Source organism: Pelobates fuscus, chromosome 5 (assembly GCF_036172605.1).
Source record: "Pelobates fuscus isolate aPelFus1 chromosome 5, aPelFus1.pri, whole genome shotgun sequence".
Taxonomy (NCBI): domain Eukaryota; kingdom Metazoa; phylum Chordata; class Amphibia; order Anura; family Pelobatidae; genus Pelobates; species Pelobates fuscus.
This window is the reverse complement of record NC_086321.1, coordinates 292459269-292474186: the sequence shown is the minus strand read 5'-3', so window position 1 is coordinate 292474186 and position 14918 is coordinate 292459269. Positions and strand designations below refer to the sequence as shown.

Below are 14918 nucleotides of genomic sequence, written 5' to 3'. Positions count from 1 at the left end.
CTATAGTGAGCATTTATTGAACAAAACTTTAAATTTGTTTTTGTTTAAAGTGCACTGAAAGTACCACAGTCATTACAGCTCACTGTAGTTGTTATGGTGTAAAGAGTGTTTGGGTGCCACCCCACAGTGTGTCAAAGCTATTAAAACAGGGCAATTAAAATAAATGCCACATATTGCCCTTTCCTGCTTTTGTTGAAAATCACAAGCTTTTTTGAGTGATGTTTCACCAGACCAGGTAGCAGCCAGTTAGCGTTAAACCAATCCTCTTTCGGGGAGTTGTAAATTTTCCATATGCAGTGGTACCTCGGTTTACGAATTGAATGTGTTCTCCGTGACGTTTCTTATTGCGAAAAATTTGTAAACCGAAACGCAGTTTCCCATAGGAATGCAATGAAAACCAATGAATCTGTTCTGGAGGTCAGAAAAAAGTCAAAATGAGCTGGCATGGAAACCAACCCACAATGACGAACACACAGAAGAAGGCATACAAACGATGAAGCTCAGCTCCCTACCTTTCCACCGTTTGAGAAATGGACCAAAAAAGTTCCAAAATGTCCCAAAACTGCTGCAAAAGTTTTCCAGAATGGCTCCAAAACTCGATGCAAAAGCCGCTCCAACACCTCCACACTCGACGCCACGTGCTACCCACAGACTCCAGCATGCATGGGGGCTGCGCTATAAACCTCCCAGGCGCAATGCATCCTGGGGAAACTTTGTATTGTGAAAAAAAAAAAACGTAAACCGAGGCATTATTTTCAATTGATTTTCATTTGTAAACTGAAAATGATATTAACCGAGGCGTTTGCAAACCGAGGTGCCACTGTAAACACTTGCAGGCTTGTAGTTCAGCTGTCAGCTTTCCACTGCACTGCAAATAGCCCTGAGCAAGCTGAGTTGCAATTATCTTCATTCAAAAATATGAATGAATCTATTTGCATAAGGTAATAGAAGTAGCACAAAGGATTCCATTATGTTTTTGTGTAATTTCAGGAGTTATGTTTCTTTGGTGAATAATGTGATGGAGAGCATAGGTTATGTAATAGAATGCTAGAGAACCAATATGCATTTGTCTTATAAACCTGTACTTTTGCAGAGAAAAGGGAAACAATGTAGATAAAGAAGAAGAGACTCTGGGTATGGACAGGAGAGAAAAATAAAATTAAATGTACAACGCCACACCTCTATATCCTGCAAATTGGCACCACCATCTTGCCTCAATGCCTATCCCTGTTACACACACGGTCTTTTGCTGTTTCTATTTCTCCTTCTTTTTTACAATGTTTGCCCTGGCTGAGCCTAGGTTGAGCTAGGCTGTGACATCATTTGCTAAAAGGGTTATTCACAAAACACCGGATTTTGTCTGGAAGGACAAAACCCAGTGAAAAAAAACAGAGTGCCAACGAAACGGCAAGTCTCATATTCACCCCTTTTTTTTTCTATATTTTGTGTTTTGTCCATGCCGCTTTTTCTGTATTTTGTGTTTTGTCTAAATTAAGTGTCTTAAGGACACCGGGGGGTTTTGTTGCATTTTATAAAAGATTAGCACGTCCCATTTCTTTTTGCTGTGTTTTTTTCTACTCATATTCACTAAAGCCAATTCTGGTCATAATTCTGTTGTTCTGAGCAAATTTGCAGCAATTGCCTGGATGCATTCGTGTATACAAAATCCTATACAAAATAAAGCATTCAGAATACTCACAAAGCACCAATTATAAACTGAATAGGACCCGAATGCATCCAGTAGGATGCACATTGGCAAATTATTGTTCATTAGCTTTTTTTTTTTAAAGCAAACAATAATTTTAAGACGTAGTGTCCTCCTCTAGCAGGCAAATAGTTTTTTTTTCTTTTTTTTAAAGCAGCAGTCAAAGGTTTAATTGTGTGACAGTTAGCCAGCACTTGCTAGCCAGCCACCATATTAAATAGTAAAAAAAAAAAAAAAAAGCCTATAAGGATCATTAAGACCCCTATATTACTATAAGAGAGGCTTATATGCAGCAGGTAGGGGCATATCAAGTAACGTTTTAAACCTTGTGACTGGGCAGCCCGTTGCCCTGTTATATAACGGGGTGGACAGATTCTAAATGTCCCCCCTTCCCCCATTCGTGATCAGCAGGTGAGATCTATTATAATATAAAGAAGGGAACTAAGAGTCCTTCCCTATGCGGCGGGTTGAGGGGGGGGCCTAGTTATAATATTCAGAGTTCAGTCTGCTGCAAACTCTCACAGGGAGGCACTAGGTTGTCCCCTTTATATTATAATAGCCACCAACTACTGACAGCATGATGCCTCCCCCGTTGTTTTTACTAAATACCCCCCTCCAAACTGGCCGCAGATGCACTAGTGCTCTGTCCTACGCCATTATCTATTTTAACGTCCCCCACCCAATACGCACATCCATCTCCCATCCAAGCTTTATTTATTTAAAACTATTTGATGCGGAATGTGACTAGCAAGGTCTGGCATATAATTAACCCTCACACCTCTGAGGTTATTTTACTATTTGCCCACTGGATGATAGTCCTAGTGGGCAAATAGTCTATTAAAACCTGACCCGGATTTGAAGCATTCGGGTATGGATTTCAGCTGCCCGGCAGCCTTCGATCCCGCTGAAATCTGGACCAAATTCTGGACTTTAGTGAATAACCCTGAAAAACAAAACATTGAATGTCGCTGTAAATGTTTATTTAAAATGACACTAGAGGCACCTAGACCACTTTAGCTCATTGAAGTGGTCTGGTCCCTTAAATCTGCAAAGGTAATTATTGCCGTTTTTAAGAAACTGCAATAATTATCTTTATGGGTTAACTCCACCTCTAGTGGCTGTCTGCCAGACAACCACTAGAGGGACTTCTGGGACGTTTCACCTACCTGACACTGGACATTCTCATGTTATCCAGCGTCACCCGAGACTACGTCTATTATTATTTACCACGGTGGTGGGGGGTGGGGGGAGGGGGGGGGAGTGGGAGGGGAGGAGGTACGCACCATAGGGAGCTATTGTGCCAGGAAAACAACTTTGTTTTCTTGACACTATAGTTTCCCTTTAAAGGGACACTATAGTCACCAAAACAACTACATCTTATTGAATTTGGTCTGGTGAGTAAAATCATTACCTTCAGGCTTTTTGCTGTAAATTCTGTCTTTTCAGAGAAAACGCAGTGTTTACATTACAGCCTAGTGATAACTTCACTGGCCACTCCTCAGATAGCTGTTACAGATCCTTCCTTGGTCATGGCTGCCTAAAATGCATCCAAACATTCAGTATCTCCTCCCTCTGCATGCAGACACTAAACTTTCCTCATAGAGATTCGTTGATTCAATTCATCTCTGTGAGGAGATGCGGATTGGCCAGGGGTGTTTGAATCATGCTGGCTCTGCCCCTGTTCTGCCTCCTTGTCAGTCTCAGCCAATCATATGGGGAAGCAGTGTGATTGGATCAGGCCACTATTTCTAATCATTTAAGCAGCCAGCTTGTTTTTCTGAGGCAAACAGCATGCAGATCTACAGCTTCAGGCTTGAATACAGTAAGATTTTGCTATATTTATTGAGGCATTAGGGGCCATGGGGGGCTAGATGGTGGTTTTAACCCTATAGGGTCAGGAATACATGTTTGTGTCCCTGACCCTATGGTGATCCTTTAAGATTTTTGCTTTATTGTAATTTTTAACACAAGTTATTTTTTTTCTAAATGATAAACTTTTGTTTTGAAGACTTGAGTATCCATTTTGGCTGGAGAGTTCAGTATATCTGCACTCCTGAGTCCTGGAGACTTGTCTCGCATTTTGCCCTTATTGCTGAACAGCCTGATCTTGTCTGCATACTTCCATCCGGGAAGGTGGACAGGCAAGATTGGCAGGTATGTAAATAGTTTTAGACACTTTTTGGTGTGGGAAAAGCCAATTACAGAAACAAAGGGGAATGCTTTAAAAATCCAGGCAAAGATTTTTAAAAATCCAAACTATTTGCCCGATGGCAGTGCTAACAGTGTTAAAAACCCTAAGAGTTGTTAGGGTTAATTATATGGCAGGTGGCCAGTCTTTACTAGTCACATACTTCATTAAATAGTTTTAAATAAATACAAAAATTGGGTGTATAATTTTATTAAATCTGAACAGTTGGGAGGTGTGCAACTCTTATATACTATTTCAAAGAGGGTTATTCACTAAACACTGAATTTGGCCTGGATCGAAAACATTTAGTGAAATTGACCAGATTCTGACTTGACTGGCAAATCTCTTATTTACTAAAGCCAAATCTGGACAGATTAATTTGAAGCCAGCTTTAAAATGTGTTTTTGCACTCAATCCTATGTAAAGAGGACATTTACAAAGTCCCAGTTTTAAAAAAATTAAGAGACCAAATGCATCTAGTCATTATACATCAATTAGCTTCTAGCAAGTGAATTATAAACCTCCAGTCTATTTGCCTGCTGGCAAAGCTAGAATACAGAAGTTAAATAGCTTTAAGAGAAACTAATAAAACATTTTTTTTTTTAAAAATCCATCTCAGTGCATCAAGGATTACAAACTGGAGCAGCTACTGGACACGTTACTGAAAACTTTTCACTCATTAAAGTTAAAGGAACACTATATGCACCAAAACAAATTCAGCTTAATGGAGCAGTTTTGGTATACAAGCAGTTTTGGTGTATAGGTCATACCACTGCAGTCTCACTGCCCAATTGTCTACCATTTAGGAGTTAAATCACTTTGTTTACGCAGCCATAGGCACACCTCCATGCATGTGACTTATACAGCCTTCATAAACACTTCCTATGAAGTGAGATCTAATGTTTATACTTCCTTTATTGCATAATTTTGATTCAATTAGAATTTGTTATCTCCTGCTATGATAATAGTTTGCAAGACTCTGTATGTGTGATTAAAGCTCACACCTATGTGTGATTAAAGCTCAATTTACAGAACAGGAGTTAAAAAAATTAAAGGAACACTATAGGGTCAGTCACACAAACATACATTCCTGACCCTATTATGTTAAAACCACCATTTAGATGGCTTGCCCCCACTAGCCCTCCTTAAAAGGTATGGAAATTTACCTAATTTCCAGTGCCGCCCAGCCCTCACCCCCTGATCCAGCTTCTTGCCTGATATCATTATAATTGATGATCTCATCTCATAGGAAAAATATTGGATTGGCCAAGATCGTCAAAGAGGCAGGGCGGGGCCTAATGCCGGCCTGGCCAATCAGCATCTCCTCATAGACATGTAGTGAATTAATGCATCTCCATGGGGAAAGTTCAGTGTCTCCATTCAGAGTCTGGAGGCGCTGGATATCAATGCTTCACACTGTGCAGCACTGCCCCAGGAAGCACCTATAGTGGCCATCAGAGGAGTGGCTACTGGAAGTGCCCCTAGGGAGCAATGTAATCACTACATTTTCTCTTAAAAGGCAGTGTTTACAGCAAAAAGTCTGCAAGGACTGACTATACTCACCAGAACAACTACAATAAGCTGCAGCTATTCTGGTGACTATAGTGTCCCTTTAAAGTAAGTTACATATGATTGAAAATGAAACCATTTTGTTTTCATGTAGGTGTAAGTCACAGCCAGGGGAGGTGTGGCTAGTGCTGCCTAACAGAAACAAATGTGATTTATCTCCTAAATGGCAGAGATTTAAGCAGTTAAGCTGCAGAGGCATTATCTATATACCCAAACTGCTTCATTAAGTTAAAGTTGTTTTGGTTACTATAGTAATGATAAGACACAAATTAAATTTGTAGTTACACTATTAGCTTATGGCTTACCTTTCTGACAGTGGTCCTGTGTCCAGCATTGGTCAAAAAGCTGTCCATTGATCACTGTATGAGGGCAACTGACCTTGCCCTTTGCACTACCTGGGCACACATCCCCACATTCCTTATCATCTTTGTTGAGGTTGATGTAATTGTCTTCCACTGAGTCAAGAATCCTGGACCAATCAATGGTGGAGAGGTAACAAAGTTCATTGTTCTTCTCAATTCTGACTGACCCTCTTGTGATATTCATGAGACTGTAAAGCCCAATGTCCTTCAGATGAACCATTTCGAAAATGACCAGGGCATAGTTAAAGAAGAGGCGAGTACCACGAATGACCGTGAGGTTGGGAAAGAGGTCCTTGAGGCTCTCAAGACCATAGACACGGAAGAGTAAGAGGTAGTCTGTTATCATGATGAGCTTTGGAAAACTCAGTCCTCTGAAGTTTTCCGGTTTGGTGTTAAACATAAGTAAGATCTGAAGATGGCCCTCAATGATTGTGCAGTCCTCCAGATCGTAGAGTTCAGTCAGGTTATTACGGATATCCATACTGCGGCAAACTGAAAACAATGGAAAAAAGGGTAAAGACAGTTAGATATTTCATATGAAATTAAAAGAATACTTGAGACCAGTAGAAAAATCAAACATACATACACACTTTCCATTATTTGCCTGGTCTTACTTAAAGTTACTTGCCACTGCAACCTATTCAGTAGCATAACCACTTGAAATAGATAGTGTAGTACCACAAAGAGCTGATCTGAATATGAGCTGACACCACATCTCAAAATTATTCACTCTGCATCAAACACATCTTAGCATATTACATAGTTACATAGTTACATAGCTGAAAAGAGACTTGCGTCCATCAAGTTCAGCCTTCCTCACATATGTTTTTTGCTGTTGATCCAAAAGAAGGAAAAAAAAAACAGTTTGAAGCACTTCCAATTTTGCAACAAGCTAGGAAAAAAATTCCTTCTTGACCCCAGAATGGCAGTCAGATTTATCCTTGGATCAAGCAGTTATTACCCTACATTGAAAGATTATATCCTTGAATATTCCGTTTTTGCAAGTATGCATCTAGTAGCTGTTTGAACATCTGTATGGACTCTGATAAAACCACTTCTTCAGGCAGAGAATTCCACATCCTGATTGTTCTTACAGTAAAAAAACCTTTCCTTTGCCTTAGACGAAATCTTCTTTCTTCTAGTCTAAACGCATGACCTCGTGTCCTATGTAAAGTCCGGTTTGTGAATAGATTTCCACACAATATGGGTGTCTGTTTGGCATTGCACTGACATTGATCTATTAGGCTTGAGAAAAGCCTGTAAGTGGGCTGAAACGTTGCTGGTGTGATAACAATAAATCTATAAAATCGCGACAACATGAGTTCCTGATCATTTTTTGTTGCTGTTTATGTGGGTTGGAGTTTGTCGCCCAGGATCCCCACAGCACCACAATTGCCTTGGTTCTCTGGGCTCTATATTTGCTGTCTTTGTCTCTATGACAAAGAGAGAAGCAGAAGTAAAGGCTAAAGAAATCAGTGCAAAAAAAAAAAAGAGTGAATTTTTGTATTTTATTTTTTGCCGTACATTTGCTATTTGACAAGCACAATCTATAGATACATAATACGTTCTGGACTAATGTTCCGGGCTGGCTAATATTAATTATGTGCATACATCTCTGCAGTGACGTTTACTCATTAGTACAGCGCCGCGGAATATGTTGGCGCTTTATAAATTATAATTAGTCTGGGGCCACTAAAAATGGCCTCAGCTGATTTACAGGAGCCACACGTGTCCACTGGCGTAAACAGGGTTTCCATACTGATCTTTCACTATTTTCTCTTTAAACAGAAAAATGTTTCACAGTAAGACTGGGCTTTAAAAAAAAAAATATATATATATATATATATATATATATTAGTAACAATTTTATAGATGGCAACATTAGGCGTAAGAGGCATAATGCAAATATAAACCTGAAGAGCAAATGTGAAAGAGAAGTGTAAAAACACCACTTACAGCAGTTATAAGCATCACAATGGATTCAGGGAAATAAAAGTAATTTTTCTTAATATTTAATACAGCTCCAATCCGAGGCAATACAAATGGTTTTATTATCGGCCGATATTCCGATTCTTTTTGTAAGTATCGCAATACCGATAATGAATGAGTGGGCCGGCGGGTACATAAGGCAGCACGAGCGGGCGCCTTATGGTAAGGATCACTATGGGATGGGAGTGGAAGAAAACTCTGGGACAGGGGGTGGGGGTGGTAAGGAACACTATGGTATGGGGTGGGAGAACACTATGGGACAGGGAAGCGGGTTTAAGAGCACTATGGGACAGGGGAGGGGAGGAAAGAACACTGGGGGGAGAGAGGAGCATTAAGGGAGGACACTAAGGTACAGGGGAGAAAGGGAAAAGGAACACTGGGGTGGGGGGGAACACTAAAAGAAATGGGAGAGGAACATTAAGGGGAATGGGGGGGCACTAAGAGACAGGAAGGGGGGCACTAAGAGACAGTTAAGGGGGGGTTCCTATCGCACATATTTGCTGATTTTTTTATTATATTTTTTTTATTTTTGCAGTGCATAGTTTAACAGATATTCTTGCATTGACAATTCGGAAGATTATATATCACAATGAAAGATAGTAATGATAACATGAAAAGTCAAGAATATTGCACTATGGGACAGGGGAGTGGGGAAAAGAACACTATGGGACAGGGGAGAGGGAAAAGAACACTATGGGACAGGGGAGGGGGTGAAAGAATACTATGGGACAGGGGAGGGGGAAAGAACACTATGGGACAGGGGGGAGAAAAGAACACTACGAGACAGGGAAGGGGAGAAAACTATGGGACAAAAGAACACTAAAAAAGAGGAAGGGGAGAGGAACATTAAGGGGGAGCACTAAGGTACAGGGAAGGGAAAAGCAACATTGGGGTAGAGGGGGCCACTAAGAGAGAAGGGAAGTTTTTCATATTAGATACATTAAATTAATTTAAAAGTCTAATATTAATAAGATTATAGAAAAAAAACTATTTGAAAAACATTTGGGGGAAAAAGTCATTTTCGGTTTCAGTTTCGGATTCCGGCCAAGGGCATCCTGAATTTTAAGTTTCGTCCCAGAATGTTTATTTCGGTGCATCCCTAATATTTACACACAAACACACTGCATCCACTAGACAAACACACACACTGCATCCACAACACAAACACCCACACTGCATTTACTAATCCAATACTCTCACTGCATCCCACTACACATTGTTGAAAACATAAACAAAAATTCTGACTGGCATATATATTTTGTGCATTTGCCACTTAATAAAAAAAAATTTGCAAAAACAAAAAGGTAAATGTACAGAATATCGGTAAACTATTGGCCTGAAAGATCACAGATTAACGGTATTGGCTCTAAAAAAATCAATATCAGTCGATCCCTACAAATGATAGGCCATTGTGAAAGGCCATTGATTGTGAAAGCAAGCTGCATTCAAGAAAATTTTCTTGCTGTTGCATTCCACAAGAACAAATAAGCTAGCTGAATCACTAGCAAGTTTGATTATTCACTGCCATTTTGCCTCAGGGTAGGATATCCTACTTTGGCTTGAAAAAATCGTTCAATTAATGCTCAAGGAAGTCAAGAAGGTGAATTTTCCTCAGAGATGAATTGATTCAATGCATCTCTATGAGGAGGTGCTGATTGGCCAAAACAGGTTTGGCCCCGCCTCTTTGCCAATCTTAGCCAATCCAATGCTTTCCCCATGGCTAAAATCTGCAATTCGTTCTGATGATGTCACCAAGGGGGCGGGGCCAGTGCCTGCAGAACCGCGCTGCGCCGGAAATAAGGTGAGTTTTATGGGGGTGCAAGCCACTTAAATGGTGGGTTTTGCACTATAGGGTCAGGAATACATGAATACATGTGTGTGTTCCTGACCCTATAGTGTTCCTTTAAATGCTACCTCCATTCCTATGTTTGCACTAAATACACCTGTAAACAAATACATTTTCAGTTTTCAATCCAGAGAAATTTAGAGAAACTAACATTTTCACTTCAGTGAAATCACTAAGAGAAAAACAACAGTTATTCAATGTAGTACAAACCTTAAACCTTCAAACCTTATGCAATCACCACATGATTTATTCTAATTCATTGATTAAAGTAGATCTGTCAACATTTGGGGAATTTGCATATTTTGCAAAGTCCCCTGACTGTGACAATGCTGCGGGGGTCCGGTGACCAGGAGAGCAGGCAAAGGTGAGTTTGTTGCGGTCACCGGCCCGCCGAGCCTCACGGTCGTGCCCGACCGGCACGACCGCTCCGACTACACGAGCTTACCTGCTCGTCGGCGAGCCGGGAACCGCGCGTGTAGTTCTTCCGGGCATCACGCCCGAATCCAATATGGCGCCGACCACGTGGTCGCGTCTAAGGATAGCCCCGCCCCCGAGAATTATACTAACGTGTGCGTGACGTCACGACGTCAACGCACACGCACGTTCTGGGGTCAGAGGTCGCCCTCTGACCAATCATAGCTTAGAGAGGGGTATTTAAACCCCTAATTCACCCTAGTACTTTGCCATGTCGTGGTTTCAGTTTCCTGGTTTCCTGAAAGTGCTGGTTTCGTGTTTCTGATTTCCTGGTATCCTGATCCTTGGCGTTTCCCTGGTTATTCTGATCTCTGGTTTCCCTGACTTGGCTTGTCTTATCGGTATTGAGTATTTTCTGGCTTCCTTGACCTCGGCTTTCCCTTTGACCATTCTCTGTCTCTAGCGTATTAGTCCGGCCATTCTAAGGTCCGGTTTACGCTCTGTCCTGTTATTTTTCCTTTTCTGACTTATGTATATGTTTACATAGATTCTGCGTGCTGGACCACATTACTAGTCGTGACATTACGACATGGCCATGGATCCTGCAGAACTATGCAAGCATATGATCGCATGTGAGAGTAGGGTGGAGGATATGGACCACAGGTTAGACCAATTTGCCCAGGCATTTCAGACCTTGCTCCAGAGGACTGCCTATTTAGAGGTCCCTCCGGTACCACCTGTGGTTCCGCCACCTGTAGTGGTTCCCGTACCACATAAACCACCGTCCATAACCTTGTCACCGCCCCCACGCTATGGAGGTGATTCTAAGGAATTCAGAGGTTTTTTAAACCAAATAGAATACCACTTTGAGGCCTCCCCAGGTTCATTCCCAACAGATAGATCTAAAATAGGCTATCTGATGAACCAATTAACTGGAAAAGCCTTGACTTGGGCTAACCCCTTATGGGAAAGTGGTGACGCAGTAGCCCGTGATTACAGTATCTTTCTTACGGCCTTTAAGGCTACATTTGAACCTAAAGGCAGGGAGAAGAACGCTGCCAAAGCCCTTATGAGAATCAAACAAGGCAGTCGTTCTGTAGCCGATTATGCAATAGAGTTCAGGACATTAGCGTCTGAGGTTGATTGGACCAATAGCGGTCTGGTGACTGCTTTCTCTGAAGGTTTAGCTGAGAGTATACAAGATGAGACTGCAGCTAGAGACCTTCCGGTTAATCTTAACGAGTTTATTGCCTACATGATAGACATTGATAACCGGCTCAGAGAGAGAGAAAAACAAACAACGTAACAGACGTTCTAATTCGTCCATAGCTCCTCGTTTCTCTAACCCAGTGGTGAGTAGCCAAACGCCTCTTCCAGAACCTGAACCCATGCAATTGGGTAGTGCTAAACTCACTGAGGCAGAGAGACAACACAGACGTAACGAGGGGTTATGTATGTATTGTGGCAAGAAGGGACATCTAAGATCGTCATGCCCGGTTCGGCCGGAAAACTTGCACACCTAAGGCACGTACGGGGACCGACCTTAGGTGTGATGTATATGTCCCCTAAATTGACTAAGAACCGTTTCCTTATCAAAGTAACCTTATCTTTCGAGAACACTGCTGTTCAATGTAAGGCTATGATTGACTCTGGGGCAGCGGAGAATTTCCTAGACAAAGAATTCTCTGCAAAACATCTCCTGCCCTTAAGACATAAAGAGAAACCTATAGCAGTCGAGGCCATTGATGGAAGGCCTCTTACCCAGCCTTTCATCACACACGAAACTCTGCCAATCACTGTTTCAGTGGGTATTCTCCACTCTGAAGAAATGACCTTTCAAATTATATCTTCACCTACAGTTCCGATAATACTCGGTTTCCCTTGGCTCCTGAAACACAATCCACATTTGGATTGGATTGAAGGAGAGATCGTGAGTTGGGGTGAGAGATGCAAAGGTGTTTGCTTTAAGCAAATCCCACAACCTATTGGCACCATTAATGTTCCTGTTACACCTCCCTTGACCACACAAATTCCACAGCAGTATATGGATTTGAAAGAGGTATTTAACAAGGTCCAGTCAGAAGGGTTACCTCCTCATAGACCTTATGACTGTACGATAAACTTATTACCAGGGACTATGCCTCCCAAGGGAGGAGTCTATGCCTTGTCCCCCCAGGAAAATCTTTGTTTGGAGGAATATATTAAGGATGCTCTCAGAAAGGGTCATATCCGTAGGTCCTCCTCACCAGCCGGGGCTGGATTCTTCTTTGTCTCTAAAAAAGAAGGAGACCTACGCCCTTGTATTGATTATAGGGGTTTGAATAGGATTACCATAAAAAATGCCTACCCTATTCCCCTTATATCAGAGCTATTCGACAGATTAAAGGGAGCTCGAGTCTTTACCAAGCTCGATCTCCGAAGTGCCTACAATCTAGTCAGAATTAAGGACGGTCACGAATGGAAGACCGCATTTAACACCAGAATGGGACATTACGAATACCTGGTTATGCCGTTTGGATTATGTAACGCTCCAGCGGTATTCCAGGATTTTATCAACGATGTCCTAAGAGAGTACCTTCACATGTTCGTTCTAGTGTATTTGGACGACATTCTCATCTATTCCCCAGACCTAGAGACGCATCACGAACATGTGAGAATTGTACTGAAAACCCTGTTACAGAACGGCCTTTACTGTAAACTGGAGAAATGCCAGTTTGACCAAACGGAGATACAATTCCTTGGATACGTTATATCTCCGTCTGGTTTCCAAATGGATCCTCGTAAACTGGAGGCAGTCTTACAGTGGCCATTACCCAAGGGCCTTAAAGCTACTCAACGCTTTATAGGTTTTGCGAATTACTACCGCAAATTCATAAGGGGATTTTCCTCCGTGATTTCCCCTATAACCAATTTAACAAAAAAAGGAGCAAATTGTATATCTTGGCCCAAAGAAGCAAGAGAGGCATTTGAACGATTAAAATCTTTATTTTCCTCAGCACCTGTCCTGACCCATCCTGATCCATCCAAACCATTTATCCTAGAGGTGGATGCATCAGAGACAGGAGTTGGAGCCATTCTGTCTCAAAGAGAGAGTCCTGATACGCCTTTACATCCCTGTGGATTTTACTCTCGCAAACTCACACCTGCAGAGAGGAATTACGACATAGGGAATAGGGAACTTTTGGCCATTGTACTTGCCCTTAAGGAATGGAGGCATCTCTTGGAAGGTTCCAAAGAGCCACTTTTGATCTTTACTGATCATAAGAATTTGGCTTATATTGGGGACGCTAAGAGACTGTCCTCTCGTCAGGCTAGGTGGTCATTGTTCCTCTCCCGATTCAATTTCGTAATTACATACAGACCTGGTACTAAAAACACCAAGGCAGATGCTCTTTCTCGGCAGTTTGAGACAGATGAAGTTCCGGAACAGGTGATATATCCTATTGTACCTCCTGAATGCCTCATTGCCACTACAGTTTCCGAAGTGTCTTCTCCACTCTTCTGTGCCATAATAGCAGATCAAACTCAGGCACCTGTGGGAAAACCTCCGGACAAACTGTATGTGTCACCTCAGTTTCAAAAGAAGGTACTAGATTTGTTCCATGACAGCCTCACAGCGGGCCATCCTGGAGTCCATAAAACTCTCTCTGCCATCTCCAGGAGATTTTGGTGGCCTGCTCTTAGAAACGATGTCAAAGATTATGTTGGGGCATGTCAAATATGTGCTGTTTCTAAAGTTCCTCCCAGGTCACCTCCTGGACTATTACAACCACTGCCCATACCTAGTGCTCCATGGACCCACTTGGCCATGGATTTCATTGTGGATCTACCCAGTTCAAACGGGTTTAATACAGTCCTTATGGTCATTGATAGATTCACGAAGATGGCACATTTCGTCCCACTTAAAAAATTACCATCTGCTCAAGATCTAGTTCAAATATTCTTGAGAGAGATCTTTCGGTTGCACGGTGTACCCAAAAGCATAGTATCTGACAGAGGTACCCAGTTTGTTTCTAGGTTTTGGCGTTCCTTTTGCAAACAATTGGGCGTCGAACTCTCCTTTTCGTCAGCATATCACCCTCAAACAAATGGAGCAGCAGAGAGGGCGAATCAGTCTTTAGAAGCCTATTTACGTTGCTTTATAAATGCCAATCAATCTAACTGGTACGAGCTCTTACCCATGGCTGAGTTCGCCAGAAACAACGCCACTCATGAATCTTCTAATCACAGTCCATTCTTTGTTAATCAGGGTTATCACCCCACTGTTTTTCCTTCTGCATTCTCAGACACAGAAATCCCCGCTTTGAACACCCGTTTAGATTCGATTCATGATACTTGGGATTCCGTCCATTCAGCTCTGCAAAAAGCCTCATTACGAGCGAAGGTCCAAGCTGACAAGAAACGGGGCGCTAATCCTGTCTATATTCCAGGTGACAGGGTGTGGCTCTCCACAAGACATATCAAGCTTAAGGTCCCATCCATGAAATTTGCCCCTCGGTACATTGGTCCCTTTCGAGTTACCCAACGTATTAATCCAGTGACCTATACTTTGGCACTACCGGCTCATATGAGAATAGCAAATACTTTCCATGTGTCTCTGCTCAAGCCCCTTACTTGCAATCGCTACACAAGGGTATCCACTCCTCCTCCGCCCTTGGTAGTGGGTGATCAAGAGGAATACGAAGTCCGTTCTATCATGGACTCCAAATTATCCAGAGGTGTCTTGTCCTATCTCGTTGACTGGAAGGGTTATGGTCCCGAGGAACGTTGTTGGGTTCCTGCTGACCAGGTCCATGCGCCCCGTCTTATCCGGTCGTTTCACAACCGCTTTCCTCTTAAGCCGGG

At 42.1% G+C, this 14918-nt stretch overlaps 1 protein-coding gene across 1 annotated transcript in view; it reads right to left on the bottom strand.

Annotated features, from left to right (window-relative positions):
• The window catches only part of INSR (insulin receptor), a 152598-nt gene that overhangs the window by 75989 nt on the left and 61691 nt on the right, over positions 1-14918 (bottom strand). Inside the window, exon 2 of the mRNA XM_063455443.1 lies at positions 5768-6316. Within this exon, the coding sequence (XP_063311513.1) occupies positions 5768-6316 (549 nt within the window). The remainder of the gene's footprint in view (positions 1-5767; positions 6317-14918) is intronic.